At 48.0% G+C, this 15,990-nt stretch overlaps 1 protein-coding gene across 2 annotated transcripts in view; it reads right to left on the bottom strand.

The window, feature by feature from the left end:
• PDIA5 (protein disulfide isomerase family A member 5) overlaps positions 1 to 15,990 on the bottom strand; it is a 92,137-nt gene that overhangs the window by 16,021 nt on the left and 60,126 nt on the right. For both annotated transcript variants that reach the window (XM_017508201.1, XM_017508202.2), the window contains one exon: positions 13,808 to 13,944. In XM_017508201.1, coding sequence (XP_017363690.1) covers positions 13,808 to 13,944 — 137 coding nt within the window. The remainder of the gene's footprint in view (positions 1 to 13,807; positions 13,945 to 15,990) is intronic.

Genomic DNA, 15,990 nt, shown 5'->3' with positions numbered 1-15,990 from the left:
ATCACCATCATCATCCTCTCCGGATAGACGGCAGTCTGAGGCCTTGAGCTGGGAATAAAAATTCACAGAAGCAAAAGTATGGGAGATAAGTACATTCCAATTGTCCCCATATGACGTGATGGGATTTTCCTGGGATAGAAACTGTTCTGTCCTTTTCTTACAGCCACATGAACATAGTAAGATGTCACAAATAATAAAATTGGATGCATTAAAAAGAAAATAAGCCCTTTGTGTAGATGACAGACCTTGACATTTGTACACTGTTTTCATTTTAATCGAAAGGGTACTTTCTGGCCTGTGATGCTGGAGGGCTGGGAGGTGAGGGGTCTGCAGTCTGGCTCAGGCTGGAGGCTGCTCAGAAGGTGAGCCTGGCTGTGTATTAACCAGGCTCAGAGGATGACAGGTCGTGACTCAACCTTCTCAGGGTGTGCTACTGTGTGGGAGCTGAGAACACTGTAATTCTACTGATTGTTAGGAAAAGGAAAGACAAGAAGAAAGGAAGACAGAAAGTCAAACAGTATAATCAGAGGAGACCTCCCACTGAGCTATGGAATCGGCTTTCCTGCCTCCAGCTGAGCACCCAGCCAGGATGAAAGCTCCTGTCTCCTCCTCCAGGGCCATTCATGCAGAGCTCAGCTCCAGGTGAGACAGGAACCTGTCTCATTCTTAATCTCTCCATCCCACTCTTGCCTGTACCTGGCTTCCTCCGCTCATCCTCACCCTGTCCCCCCATGGAACAAGGGACCCTGGAGGGGCTACTCCCCACTTAACCAATAATAGAAAACTGAACTGATCATTAAGCTCCCGGGCAGTGCTGTCAAGCTCCTCCTCCGGACAGAGCGCTGGGGACATGGCTTGGTCAAGGGCACTGATCCTAATGGAATGCAGCCCAGGGAGTGGCTACAATTCTCAGCCACACCAACAAGCCAGTCCTTCCCAAGTGCATCCAAAGAAGAGGGACACTGCTAACCCTCAAGTCGCAGGACCCACAATAGGAGGAGGAAGAACTGCTGGGGTAGACAGGCACCCCTGCTGCCATTATACAGGGAGCTCCCTACTCCTGTTGGGCTATGACACAGGAGAGAGGGTAGAAAAGGTATCAGCCCTTAGAATCTTCCAGCATAATGACAGAGAAGACCATGGTCTTTGGTCCAGAGGAGAATAGAGTGGCACACACGATGCCTTTAAGGGATGAACCAGAGAAAGAGCACTCCTCACCTGCCCCAGCAGCCTTGGGGGAGACAGCAGCTGCTTGTAGCCCTATTACGTCTGTACCCACACTACACACTCATCATGTTGAGCTCCAGGTACCAGACACTGACTCTCTAAAGGTGGGGCCTGAGGTTTTTTTTTTAACCTTGTACCTCCCCATGAAGCAAAAGTATCACCATTTAATAGATACACGATAAATATTTACTGGTCAGCAATGAAGAGACCTAATTAAATAGTGAGTAGACAACTCCTGGGGTGACCAGGGGCTTGAGAAGACCTCCCAGAGAACACATGGGGGCAAGTTAGAGACGGAGGACAGAGGGTCCAGTCAGGAAGGCAGGGGCAGCCTCAGAGAAACGATCATGTCCCCACGCTCAATTCAGCAGCACAGAATCCCACTGCCAGGGCTGAGCAAGGTACGCTGCCCCAAAAGGCACACTGCCCTGCTCCACAGGGCTCCTCTGGGACTGCTGAGCTCGGCCCTGCAGAGGCTGCCCCTGGGCTGGGCAGGCCATCCCGGCTGTTCCTGGCCCGATTCTCCACAGCAGATGCTCTTCATGTCCCCTGCAGTTAGACATTGTGGAGATCATGATCAAAGCGGTAAACCCTTTTCCAGAAAAATGCACCCAGGGTAGGATGATGTTGGGAGCTCACGGACTGACTGGAATCCATTTGGGATACCCCCTTCATGAGCTGTAGAGGTATCAGGGTCATTGTTACTTTGAATTACAAGAATATCACTTTCCAGAAATGAACATTTAGCATCGTCACAAGCCATGTGTCGCCTAAATAATCCAGTTACAGAAGGGCTGTTTTGGTAAGCTGGCTGTTTGTTTCCCACAGAAACAATTTTACACACCAATTACACGCAGATTCCCAGGGGCAACTACAAAAGCCCATTTAATAGGATACACCTGAAACATAAAAGCATGCAGTGCTATTTGTATTTCCCTGAGCCTGCTCCCATTGAGACATGTGCAGCCGGCGATCCAACGGGAACAGCAGACAGGCCCCTCCTTCTAGGCAGCGGGCCCCACCTCAGCAGTGAGAGGAGGAACTCCAAGAGGGACCAGGGAGAGCTGGGGCAGGAGTCTGTGCCTCCCAGGCACTGACGTTCTTGAGACTGTCACAAAAGCCACTCCTCCCCTTCCCCACACTGATGCATATACTCCACATGTATGTATAATCCCAGAGGCGTCCTGGACTCTGTGAACTTGCCCACAGACTGGGGTTAGGAGCCCAGGACGGAGGAGACCACTGGACTCCAAGCCAATCACTTTTCCATGGGAGGGGGAGTGGACAAACACGGAGAGCTGACACACAGGGACCCAGGTTCAGATATCCTTCTACACTGGCCCATGTGTCCGGAGTAAATGGAATACTCTGAGGAAGGTTCTACTGGCTTAATATGAGGTATATTAAGATTAAAAATTATTTTTTTTCTTACTAAAATAGAGTGGAGTAAACCATCCTTTGGGGCTATGGTCAGGATGAAAAAGTTCTACAGCTCTTAAAGTGATCTCCCTGTCCTCGGGGTACCTCCAGGTTGCTGCTCCCTGTACCTGTCTGAGGTGAGCCAACCATTCTCTGCTCTCGGGCTGACCTCCTCTGACCGGGGCAGAGCAAGGGAGCTCACCCTGCTTAAACAGACTGCAGGAGAAGGAAGCTCAGAGTCACTCCTGCAGCTGTGGGTCCATCACCCGAGAGTTCAGCCTGCTCTGGAGAGATGTTAGTGTTCCCTGCAAAGTCCTCAAAGCTCCACTGCCGTGAGACAGACTGACTTAGCCCAGCAGTGCATAGTGGAGAACACACAGGGAGGCCTCAGGAAATGCAAGCGTGAGGCTCTGGGTGGCCTCTGTGGGAGGTGGGAGAGGCAGGAAAGAGAGGCTCCCTTGACCACTCTCCCCATACCCTCCATGATATGGATGGTGCTGTCAGGCCAGCTGCTGGCAGGGCCCATGGTCAAGGTGGACAGTGGGACTGGAGTAGGAATCAGGGGAGGGGAGACAAAGAAAAGCCAGCCATTGCCACTCACTGAGAATCACTGTTTCTTTCTAAAGTGACCCAGTCGATGTGGCAGGACTCCTGAAGATGGGAATTTACCATGCGCTGGTAGGGAGCTCTACTTCATCCTTTTATCAGGCTCCAGGCCTTTGACGCCACTGCTCTGCTAGGGTGGCAAGTGGGTTCCATTCCACTGGCCAGCTTCTACCAGCAGTGGGCCTGAGACAGAGCTGAGACTGAGAACTGGCTCAATGGGAAGAGGAGCCATGACCACCTTGCAACATCTGTCACAGACATGGGAAGCCAGCTGGGGTCAATACCAGGAGACCTCCAGATTCTGCAGCTTACCCATGTGGCTGTCTCCTGGACTTCAGCCTCAGCTCCCAGAATCCCCCACCTCTATAAGGAGAGCACTCACTATCTGTGCCCGGGTTCCACACACTCTATCGTGGCAGCCCCACCAGACACTTAACACAGTGCAATAGGTCCATTTTACAGTGCCAGAAATTGTGGCTCTGGAAGATGAAGTGACAAATCCCCCAGGGCCATCACCACCTGCCCCCTCTTCCTCCCAGCCTCTGCCCTGATGGATAGGACCTCTCCACAGGCAGCATCCACCCTGGACAACCCCTCGCAATCCCACCTTCGTTCTGGCCCCTGCTTTGAGTCTTCCCAGTTCACTGCAGCCCCATCAAATGATCTGCTTCTCTTCTAATTACAATATACTTCTTATTCAGATAGTTCTATGGCATTTAATGCTGTGTTGCTTTGTGACCGTGACACTGCTGTCTTCTGATATTTAAGGGCAACCGCAATATTTTTTCAAAACATCAATCACATCAAATCCCTTTGCTTAAAACTTTCCAGTGGCTTCCCATCACAGGCAGATTCAAACCCAAACTTGGCTACAAGCCCCACACAATTCATGGCTACAAACCCCACACAATCTGAGTTCTGCATACCTTCAAATTCAAGTCAGGTCACTTCTACTGCAGCTTCTGGTTCTCCTTCTCTTCTCCAATTACACCAAGCTAATTTCTACTCCAGCGCCCTGGAACATGTTCTCTCCCTTACATGAAGACCTACAGAATCCGGAGGTCTCCTGGTATTGACCCCAGCTGACTTCCCGTGTCTGTGACAGACTTGCAAGGTGGTCACAGCTCCTCTTCCCAGTGAGCCAGTTCTGGTAGCCAGGTCCATGTGCGGCTCACCCTCCTTTCTATCAGCCACTCAGGCTTCCGCTCAAATTTCACCTTCTAGGAGACCCTCCCTGACCACCTATCTCAAAGGTGCCTCATGCCATCATGCCCTCGCCCAATATCCTGTTTTGCTTTCTTAATTGCACTCAAAGCACCTGGAGTAATCTGCTCACTCGTTTCCTGCCCATCCCCTCAACTGGAATGGAGGCTCCGTATGCACAAGTAGGGGCTCAGCTATCTTGTCTAGTTCGCCACCATATTCCTCATACTGACCACGATGCTCCACACACTTTCTGAGTGAATTAACCTCATGACTAGGTTGTTGGGTTTACACCTGTGCACACAGGTTTGGCGGGACTAAATTCTTTACAGGGAAGGTCATGGCTTATACTCAAATAGTTGTTAATTTGACTAAATGCCTCTAATTAGTAGAACTGGCAACCAAGCTGGCTCGTGTGCACATCCCCTCTCCACTTCTCCCCACTACCATTTGTGCACCTCCTCTGCACCTCACGAAGAGAAAAATGTCTCCAAAAATCTCTAACATCTAAGGATCCTGTTCCAAAGTTTCCCATACATATCCTATAGTTCTCTTGATATCGTTAAGGTTTTCAGTTCTAACATCAATTCCCTCTGGCCCTGAATAAGACACTAAGGCTAAGCAATAAACTTCTACAGAGTTTAGGATGAGGAGCCTGGCCAGGCCCAGAGGAGGAGAAAGGTCTGGCTGAGCAAATGCCTCCCTCCCTGACAACTGCCTGTCCTAGGGAGCCACGGGTGATGGGTAGAGCTGGCCGTGACCTGAGCACCAGCCTCCTGGGCCTGGCCTTCGTGATGTCCCTGGCTGTGGGACAGCCAGAGGAGGAGGGTTGCATGAGGGGAGCAGGACTCCAGCCCACTGCATTTCGTGTCCTGATTGTTGATTTGATAGGCCATTAAGTTTTATTGCTAAACTTCCTTGTTGGGCTTTTATCATCTGTGTAAGTGTACTTACTCTGATTTCTGTGATCTGGCCCATCAACTCCTTGATCATACTCTTTTCTGGCTGTGGGAATGTTGGCCTCCTTTCAACCCCAAGCCCCCAGATTCCTCTGGATTTCATTAACGTCAATTACACTCACAATTTTATTATAGGCCAGCTATGGGGCTTTCCTGGATGCTGGAATCAGAATTTCCCAGGGGACTACATTAGTCTGTAAAGCTCCCTGGTAGCCAGGGTATGGGGGTAGTACTTGGGCCTCTAGAAGAGCCTGGCTCCTGCCTTGCTTGGAATTTGGCTTGGGGCATGCCAGGGAGGGAGGGTTTTCTACAAATGCTAGCAGAAATATGGCTGTGGGGGGCTCTACAGAGACCTCAGCGCTCTTTCAAGGCTTCCGAAATGCATAAGCACCAAAGTGGACTCCTTGACAGTCACAGCCTCTTGGGACTCACTCACTCACAGATGCCTCTGTTCATCAGATGGCCCCTCTTCCTATGCAAAGAGTTTGTTTTTTTCCTTTACATTAGTGCAAAATGTGGATAAACAAGCTTTTAAAATTTTACTTCCAGGCTTCTATCCTAAGGAAACAATCTGACATGAAGACAAATATTTATGCATTAAAATGTTCTTTGCAGCATGATTTATAATGGGAAATATGGTAAACAAACGTTCAACATTATGATGCTAGTTAACTAATTTACAGTGCTATTATATTATACAATTGAATATTATGTGGACACAAAAAGCATGTACAAAAAAAGCATTTTTAATAACATATGAAAATACCTAAAAGATAATGTTAAGGGGAAAATTTAAAGGAAAAAGAGGCACAGAAAAGACTTAAATAAATAAAATTAGGGCCAGATGCAGTGGCTCATGCTTATAATCCCAGAACTTTGGGAGGTCAAGGCAGGTAGATTGCTTGAGACTAGGAGTTTGAGACCAGTTTGGGCAACAGAATGAGACCTGCATCTCCATAAAAAAAAATAAAAAAAAATAAAAAATTAGCCAGGTGTGGTAGTGTGTTCTTATAGTCCAGCTACTTAGGAGGCTGAGGCAGGAGGATCACTTGAACCCAGGAGTTTGAAATTATAGTGAGCTATGATCATGCCACCATATTCCAGCCCGGGTGACAGAGTGAGACCCTATCTCAAAAACAAATAAAATGAACAAAACAAAGGAAAGAAAATCCCTTCCTCCCACCTGGCACAACAAACAAATGAAAAATACTGATGAATTAAAGAAATACATGTAAAAAACAAAAACATTATAACAAGATATAGGGCACTATTTTTATATCCTAAGGCTGGATTTCCTAAACAACTCACAATCCCAGAGGTCAGGATGGGAGAAGGTAGACTTGCAGAACGGCTCGGTGGTTAGGCGGTGGCCTCTGGGACAGCCTAGGCTTTCATCCTGGCTGCAATTTTGGCTATGCGATCTCTGGCAAGTTTCTTGACCTCTTGGTGTCTACCCTTCCTTACTTATAAAATTAGAATATTTAATCGTGACATCAAATTCACAGAATTTTTTGTGAAGACTGAATGAGTTAAAATATGGAAAGTGCCTAGAATGATGCCTGATCCATAGTAAGTGTGATCAGTGATCAATAAATATAATAGCTATTACTCAGCTACAAAGGATGTAAAGCTTTGTACAATGAAAGGCACCATAAAGAAAGTTAAAGCAAGAAATATATTAACGGCACCAGGCATGGTGGCTCACACCTGTAATCCAAGCACTTTGGAGGCCAAGGCGGGCGGATCACCTGAGGTCGGGAGTTCAAGATCAGCCTGACCAACATGGTGAAACCCCATCTTAAAAAAAAAAAAAAATAGATTAATGGAACATGGAAAACACAGAAAACAGATCAAGATTAGTATCTATAATTATAGATGCCTAGGTCAAGAATAAAAAGACAAACCAGTGTATGAATAGGTGGTCCATGGAAGAAACAGGAAAAGCTGATTATCACATGAAAAGATGTCCAGCTTCCCTAGAGGTCAGAGAGCTACAGACAAGTTGCTCTTTTGCCCAGCTTAGCAGAAATATAAAAGGCAGATAGTATCCATGCTGCAAGGACAGGGGCTCTGTCACACACTGCTGGGTTTGGGAAAACCTTTCTGCAGGGCAATTTGGTAGCATTTACCAAAGCTCAAGCTTACTTACCTCAGGGCCAAGGAAATTCACTTTTAGGAATTAATAAAAAATATTTACACATGTTCCCAATTATGTATGTTTACAAATACTAATTGTATTGTTTGAATAGTGAAAAATTGGAGATAAATATAATATCTATCAATAGGGGAATGTTTAAAATTTATGGCATATCCAAATTATAAAATCCTATTCAATGGTTAAAAAGACTGAGGTAGATTTATGTGCCAATATCTACATTTACATGAAAATATCTTCAAGAACTACTGGCAAATCAAAAAAAACCAAATCAAAGAAAAATGGATAGAAAGTGATCCTACTGTTTAAACAACAACAACAGCAGCAAACCAACCCCCTGTTGTTTAGGTAGAAGCACTGCAGAAGGAGAAGGATCCATCCTCCACTATGAGTGGTGACCACCCCTGAGATGGGGCGTGGGGTGGGGAGTGAGGGATTCTCACTGTCTGCACTATATTATTATTATTATTTTGAGACAGAGTCTCGCACTGTCGCCCAGGCTATAGTGCAGTGGCATGATCTCGGCTCACTGCAATCTCTACCTCCTGGGTTCAAGCAATTCTCCCACCTCAGCCTCCCAAGTAGATGGGACTACAGGCATGCACTACCACGCCCAGCTAATTTTTTGTATTTTTAGTAGAGATGGGGTTTCGCAATGTTGGCCAGTATGATCTCACTCTCCTGACCACGTGATCTGCCCACCTCGGCCTCCCAAAGTGCTGGGACTACAGGTATGAGCCACTGTACCTGACCTGTACTATATTCTTATGTAACCCTTGAACTTTGCGCTGCTGATAACAAGAATGCTGTTAATATTATTCTTAAATTATTTGTGCAATTAGAAAATACAAGTGGCCACGTATAGTGGCTCATGCCTGTAATCCCAGCTGCTTGGGAGGCAGAGGCAGGAGAATCACTTGAGCCCAGGAGTTCAAGACCAGCCTGAGCAACATAGTGAGACCCTGTCTCAAAGAAAAGAAAAGAAAAAAACAGAAATAAATGAATAAATACAATAAAATGATAGCATGAAGGCACTTTGTGGCATGATAGTTACAGAAATCTATACATGTGATTAAAAGGTCAGTGTTATGGTATGTTCATTTAACAAATAAAAGTTAAAAACAAGGGGAAAAATAAATGAAAAAGACTAGGAAGAATGATGCCAAAAAGTAAAAAAGAAAGTGGTTACCTCTAGATAATGGGATTATAGGTAGTTTCTTTCCTTTATCATTTATGTTTTACTATACCTTCTAGATTTTCTACAAAGGTTATATATTGCTTTGAGAATAAGACAAAACTAAAAAGCTTTAAAAAAAAAAAAAAAAAGACAGCAGATAATCTTGAGTGTGATGGGGACCTGTTGCCAGAAATAGACCAGCTCCTGGAAAGCAGTCCAGATACCTGCTGGAGGCGAGCTATGGCAAAGAAAACATCTCATCTCAGACCTGTTGCCAAGGAAAACAGGTCGATGTGTCAGAAGGTGCGCAAGGGTAGAGCCATGTGGCCCCCAAGACGCCCTGCAGTACAGGGGAGAGGAAGGGCAGGGGTGCTCAGGATCCCCAGCTCCCACATGGGTGTCCACGGGCCTAGCAGAGATGAGCTGTTCCTCAGGGACTCCCCTCCCTGGGATGTCCCACCTGGTCCCTGAATATTTCCACATGAGCCACGCAGCTTGTCCTTCTCCTGCTAATGCAGGCGTGGAGTTATTAGAGAGGGACAAGAAACAGACAGTGACAAGAAGACACCCACACTCTGACTTCTCTCACACTGAACACTGCAGAAAAACAACAGGTGCCACAGCTGGTAGCAGTCAGTGTCCTGCTGACACACCCTTTGCAGAGAGCATCTCTGTCACCTGCTGCAGGGTAGGAAAACTGGGCCTGGAACTGCACGTGAAGCCCTACTGTGAGGACCAGAGGGAGGTCAGACACAAAGCCTCGCTACAAAGGGGAAGCCACGCGCTAGCAAGAGAGCTTGCTCCTGGCCTTGGGCCCAGGCTCTGTCACCAGCAGCACCACAGACACACCCCTCTCAGAGCCCTCTGCTCACACTCAGCCTGTCCCACCCAGGAGGCCTGGCCCAGCTCCTGGAGGACAGGACTATGGGGCAAACCTGGCCGTAAATTTCGGTGTGGCCTGCGGCAGGACGGAGATCACCCATATGAAGGACCTAGCATTATGGCTCTCCCAGGCTCATCTATTTAGTGACAACTTAGGCATCAGTTGGAGAGGCCGCTGAAGTATCTGTGGAGGATTTCTAAGGGACTCTCGCTGGGAGAGAGAGAGGGAAGGAAGACAATGGGGAGACCGGGGAGGCTGAGGGGGAAGTGAGTGGCAGGGGTGCTGGGAAGAGGGTAAAGGGCCAGGTCCTGTGGCATCTCCAGGTCAGTCATCACTCATGGTGATGGGTGACACAGAATGGGGAGGAGTGCCATGTGTCTTTCCTGTCAAGAGCCCAGCAGGGCGGCCTCACAAGTGTCCCAACAGTTCCAGAAAGAGCAGCAAGTGACTTGCCTCTGGAACCTACGGGTGCCAGAGAACGCCCCCCTGGGGCGGCACAGGTCAGGAGGAAAGCTGAAGACCCTTTCCCTTCCTGGCCTTTCTAAGCAGGACTGGGAAAGAAACTAACATTGACTGGGTACTCACGATGGGCAGAGAAGCAACAAAGCAGACCAGCTTGGGCAACAAAGTGAGTCCCTCATCTCTACAGAAAATTTAAAAATTAGCCAGGTGTGGTGGCATGCATCTCTAGTCCCAACTACAAAGGAGGCTGAGGTGGGAGGATCACCTGGGCCCAGGAGGTCGAGGCTGCAGTGAGCTGTGTTTGTGCCACTGCACTGCAGCCTGAGTGACAGAGTGAGACCTTATGTCAAAAAAAGAAAGAAAGAAAAGAAGAACAGAAAAAAGAAACAAATAAGCAACGCTGGAAAGAAAGACCATGGTTTTCTCTGGGATCAGTATCAGGAAGCATTTTAATTTTCTTCTCTATACTTTCCTATATTATCCCATGATACAATGTACATGCATTGCTTTTGTCATTAGCATAGAGTCATAAAAAATAAATTCAGCTTTTTAGTTTGATCCCCACTATTTTGGTTTGTTGGGATGCTTCAAAATGTCATTGCATGGTCTGATAGTTTAGCTGGTTAGCCTTTTCCCAAGGCTAAGCCTGCCAACTGTGAAAGCATGCTTTTTAATAGTGTTAACAAAGTTGCTGATTAAAAACAAGTACCTACCCTCTAGACAGACTCAGGCCAGATTCACAGTCACAAAGTATCCAGGGGATGCTTCCCCTCAGGGTAGCTCCATCCTGTCTGATTCTCCCCATCACAGTCAGGAAAATAGAAACTCATTTAGTCAAATGTCTTGATAAAAGAAAGACATGCTCATTCATCAAGCTCAGCAATCCAAGAAACAAACCAAGCAGCACATTCAGCAATCTGCAGTAAAAGTTGTGGTCTGCTATGTTGATGGATCCCAATTTGTTTCTGTAAGTCGCTTAAAATGGTCTGTCTCCAAATTACTCCGTATTTGGCCTGGAGCTGACGCCTGGAACACTGTGATTTCCGGATTTCACCCTTTCTGCACTTAGGAACCTGGGATGGTACTGCCGGTCTCCAGCCTCTTCACATTTGTCCTTTCCTCAGGGTCCCTCAAACACTGCAAAAATACTTTCTCAATCACTGGGGGTTCTCGGAAGCTCTGGCACGAGGCACAAAGCCAGGCAGCTAAGACGTCTCTGCTCTTAGTTCACCTGTCCTGAGCTCCGAGCTCCCTAGAAAGCATGTCCATTCCATCCCTTCCTAGGCTAAAGAGCATGCTCCTAGATGAAGGACTGTGTAGAAAGATAATTAATCCAGAGCTATCGCTATATGACGGGAACATGAATGGGCAGCACATCAGGAAGCTAACCACATGCTTTTACCCTGATCCCTCTCCCTCTGCCAGTCCAGCAGAAATAAACCCACATGTGCAGAGCCATGAAAGGCCAGGGGACAGGTGGGCTCTCCTGACTGGAGTAAAGGACTGGAAGGACAGAAATATGAGGGTGAAGACGCTAGAGGTTCCCAAGGAGGAACTGAAAACAGCCAGCCAGTATCTGCCGTCATGGCAAGCAGGGTGATTTCAGCTCTAGATTCAACATAACCTCCTGCAAGCCTTGCTGCCAACAGCAGCTGTGAGTCCAGCCAGGGAGCATATTTTATAGCTAGGAAGAACACTGCAGTGCTGCCTGGCTGGCCTCACAGCGGGCATTTTTTTGGTACCTTTACCCTCAGGGATGACCTCACCAAGGCCTTAGCAGACCTGAGGCAGATGCTTCTAAGGCCTTGCCATTGTGCTTTATCAGGAGAGGCTCACAAGATGGGGGGTGGGGGTTGAAACTTAGTTTTGGGGGCTTGTTTTGGTCTCTTTTCCGGGAACTCAGAAGAAGAGCCATAGGAAACCTTTCATTTGGATTCTCTTAAGAATTTAACACGTATAAGAAAGAAAGACTTAGGAAAATCCATCGTGAGAGTACATTTATAAACAATTCCCAGGCTAGCCAAACCCAAACCAACAGATACTGTGGGGAACGGGGAGGTGGCCGGGAGGCCTGGCTCAGGCTCTGACTCCGTTCTTCCTGGATCCTGAGGCTCTTGAGGCCTGAGGCAGCTCAGAACTCACGAAGCAGTGAGCAGTCTGTGTCATTTCTCTATGTGACAGTCTCATCTGTAAAATGGGGCTAATCCTACTCACTTTGTGGCACTGTGGGTAAAATGAAAGATGACCCTTCAGGAAGACCATTTGTTATCGCCCTAGGGTGACACACAGCTGCTGGCACGCGGACCCTATGATTGAGAGGAGGAATAACATTTCCTCCTCATGAAATATGCCTCTACAGACTAACCATCCTCACGCACTGTGACCTCGCAATTTCGGCCCTGCTCCGTGAGGCACTGACCTCTAGCTTTCCTCCACAATCTCTTATTCACCGTACTCTGCACCCGCGACTGCCATCCCCTGGCCTCACGAGGCCTTGTTTGCCTTCCCAGGGGCAGCCTTGTCCCTCTTGGAAACCACCTATGGTCAATTTTCTACTCTCCATGGGAGCGGGGAGGACACTGGCCCAGAAAACTGAGCCACAGGCCTTTTAGCCCTGTCACAAGCACATTTGATAGCACTTACAGCATTTTACTTCTTTGATTCACTGTGGTCATTTCAGGCTGAGACTGCAGCCAGGTGAAGCACACAGAAGGCATTCTAGATGCCAGGTGATCTGCAGCTCCAGCCTGGCCTCCCCATGCCGTCTCAGCTTCTGGGCAAACACAAGCCCTCCTGTGGCCTCAGCACCCGACCTCTTGTAAAATGAGAGGTGACTACTGCTCTAGAGAATATCTTTTTTTTTTTAATTAAAAAAATTCCTTTAGAGATAGGATCTTTTTTTTTTGAGATGGAGTCTCACTCTGTCGCCCAGGCTGGAGTGCAGTGGCAAAATCTTGGTTCACCATAACCTTCACCTTCCAGGTTCAAGTGATTCTCCTGCCTCAGCCTCCTGAGTAACTAGGATTACAGGTGTTAGCCACCATGCCGGGCTAATGAGGCCGGGTCTTGTTTGATTACCCAGGCTGGAGTGCAATGGTGCAATCACAGCTCACTGCAGCCTCAACCTCCCAGCTTCAAGCAATCCTCCCACCTCAGCCTCCTGAGTAGTTGGGACCACAAGTTATGCACCACCATGCCTGGCTAATTTTTTATTTTTTGTAGAGATGGGCATCTTGCTGTGTGGCCCAGGCTGGTCTTGAACTCATGGCCTTAAACAATCTTCCCGCCTTGGCCTCCCAAAGTGCTGGGATTATAGGCCAGCACTCATATGAGCCCCTATACGAGGCATCAGCCCTAATTTTATTTCCAGGCTCGGTCTGTTCTAGGTAACATCTCAGGGTGCTTCCAGCCTAATTTCTCCAATTCATGCTGACTGGGAGGAAGCTGCTCAGAGCAACAGGTGGTGGAGCCTCACTGAACTCTAGCTAAGTGACAAGTACAGCCTGAATGGGGCTTCTGTGTTGTTTCCATGGCAATGGGGGGTGGGCCGTGTGCATCGTGAGGGTGGAGACCTCGCCTGTCACCACTGCATCCCCTGGCTTAGCATGGGTCCTGGCATCCAACAAGTGCTTCTTGGGTTCACACTGCGAAACACCACGCTCATCCTACTCTGAGAGAGGGGAGGGTGTGCAGAGGAGGAGCAAAGTTCCACTCACATGGGGCGTGGAACATGACGAGGACAGAGGAGTGTTCCTTCACAAACTGGTCAAAGTCTTCATCGGTCAGGTGATAAACGGAGCCGCCCTCATCTGCCCAGGGAGTCTCAGGGACCTGGGGCTGTGGCGGCTGCGGACTGGAAGACCAAAAACAGGCAGAGCTCAGAGCAGGCCCTGGGGCCTGGGCAGCCCTTCTCACTCCAGCCCCCTTGACATGAAGCTCCCCACTGGCTCAGCATGGCCCCCTCCAGGGGCTCAGCCTTTAACAAACCAGGAACTATCCCCGTGGTAGTGTCATGGGGTGAGTGGTGTGGCCTTGCCCACCTCCACCTTCCCCACAAAGCCCCAGACAGGAACCTAGTTGATATACTGTTACAAACAGTGGCTTCTGGCTACAGCTCTCTAGATAGCCTAAGACATCTTACTTCCTCCTGGGAATCTGGGGGCTTGTTAGCTTTCTCAACCTATTTCAAACTTTCAGCAAACTGGAAAGAATAAATAGCAACAGTGAACAATGACCTTTGGAAATGCTCACTTTTGTGTTTAGAACTGCCCACTGGGCAGTGGAGGGGAGGAAGAGGGCACAGAGAGGAGGGATGAGGAGGAGAGAGAGAGGCCAGGTACCTGAGAAAGATCAGATCTAGGCCAGGCAAGGGGAAGCTGCCACATGGGGGTGCAGGGGAGTTCACCAAACAGCCTCGGGTGAAGGTTGCAGTGAGGGAAGCAAAGCTGAGGGTATCCTAACTATGACAGTGTGTACGCTACATCATGAATCCTTCCCAGAGGCCAACAACCAACTTATTTAGTCCTCCCAGAAGCCAAATCAACTCCACTAGTCATCAGCTGCAAAACCTTAGGCAGCCGCTTGGCCTCTCTGGAGCCTGTTTCCACAGCGTAACTGTGACCGTCCTTTGTCGCCATCTGCTAGGAGGAGGGAGGCTCACAGGGGCCCTCCCTTGCTCCAAAGTTCAGGACAGGGTGGCTGGCGGTGACACGCTCTCCTTGCTGCTTTACTGTCACAAGTACCTTTGCCAGAGCACCTTAATTGCAGCTTTGAAAAAACCCTCGAGGATGACAAATGTGAAAAGACAACCATTGTGTCCCACCTTTGAGAGCTTACAGGAGGAAAAAGTCTAAAGTTCAAGCAGCCAGGGCTGTATAATCCAGAGACAGCGAAGTGGCTGACACAGTGGAATCTGCCACCTCCTTCCCTCTGCAGAAGCCTGGGTATGATGTCGCCTTCAGAAGCCCTCTCTGGCCCTTCTGACTGGGCCCCACTAGCTGCCACCAACTCCCAGGTCCCAAGAAATAGAATGAGGCAGGAAAGGGCAAATCAATCTCAGCCAATGCATATCCAATGTCAGATGGGACTGGTGACAAAATCAAGCCTCAGAATGAATCACCAGCCAGACAATGGTCCCAGACAAACATCATGCAATCTAGGTTCCTATACCTGGGCTCAAACAACTGACCCCTCAGAACACCACCAGTTCCACTTCAGAGCAATTTATCTTTACAGTACACCTGCACGCATACAAAATTATGTGCATCCAAAGGCATCCACTGCAGGTTATTTGTCATAGCGAAGACTGGAAGGACAGGTTAGGTGAACTGCTGTCCATCTACACCAGGGAGGGCTGAGCACTGCAAACAATGATGTTCTCTACACCGTGATGTGGACAGACTGCTGGAGATGGATGGAACAGTTTAGAATTTGCTAACTTTTGCATTAAAAGGGGGGAGATAAAATATACTCATTCACATTTGCCAGTATCTACATAAACACCCTAAGAACATAAAAGAAACGGGTCTAAGTTGTAAATTCTAGGATATGGGAGGGAGAATAAGAAAAAGGAAAGAAGTGAAAGTGAGGCTTTTGAATGTATTCCTTTTAAACATCTTAAAATGGTGCCAGCCTGGGCAAAAGAATGAGATTCCATGTCTACAAAAATATGAAATAAAAAAATCAGCAGACCCAGCTACTCAGGAGGCTGAGGCAGGATGATCGCTTGAGCCCAGGAGTTCAAAGCTGCAGTGAGCTGTGACGGCAACCTCTGCACTCCAGCCTGGGTGACAGAGAGAGACCTCATTTAAAAAATAAAAATAATTTTAAAAATTGAATTCTGTGCATGTAATCGATTCAAAAACTAAATTTTTAAAAAGTCCAGCAAGAGCACAAATAT

Source organism: Cebus imitator, unplaced genomic scaffold (assembly GCF_001604975.1).
Source record: "Cebus imitator isolate Cc_AM_T3 unplaced genomic scaffold, Cebus_imitator-1.0 Scaffold387, whole genome shotgun sequence".
Taxonomy (NCBI): Eukaryota; Metazoa; Chordata; class Mammalia; order Primates; family Cebidae; genus Cebus; species Cebus imitator.
The sequence above is the reverse complement of the archived record's forward strand: the minus strand, read 5'-3'. Positions and strand labels throughout refer to the sequence as shown.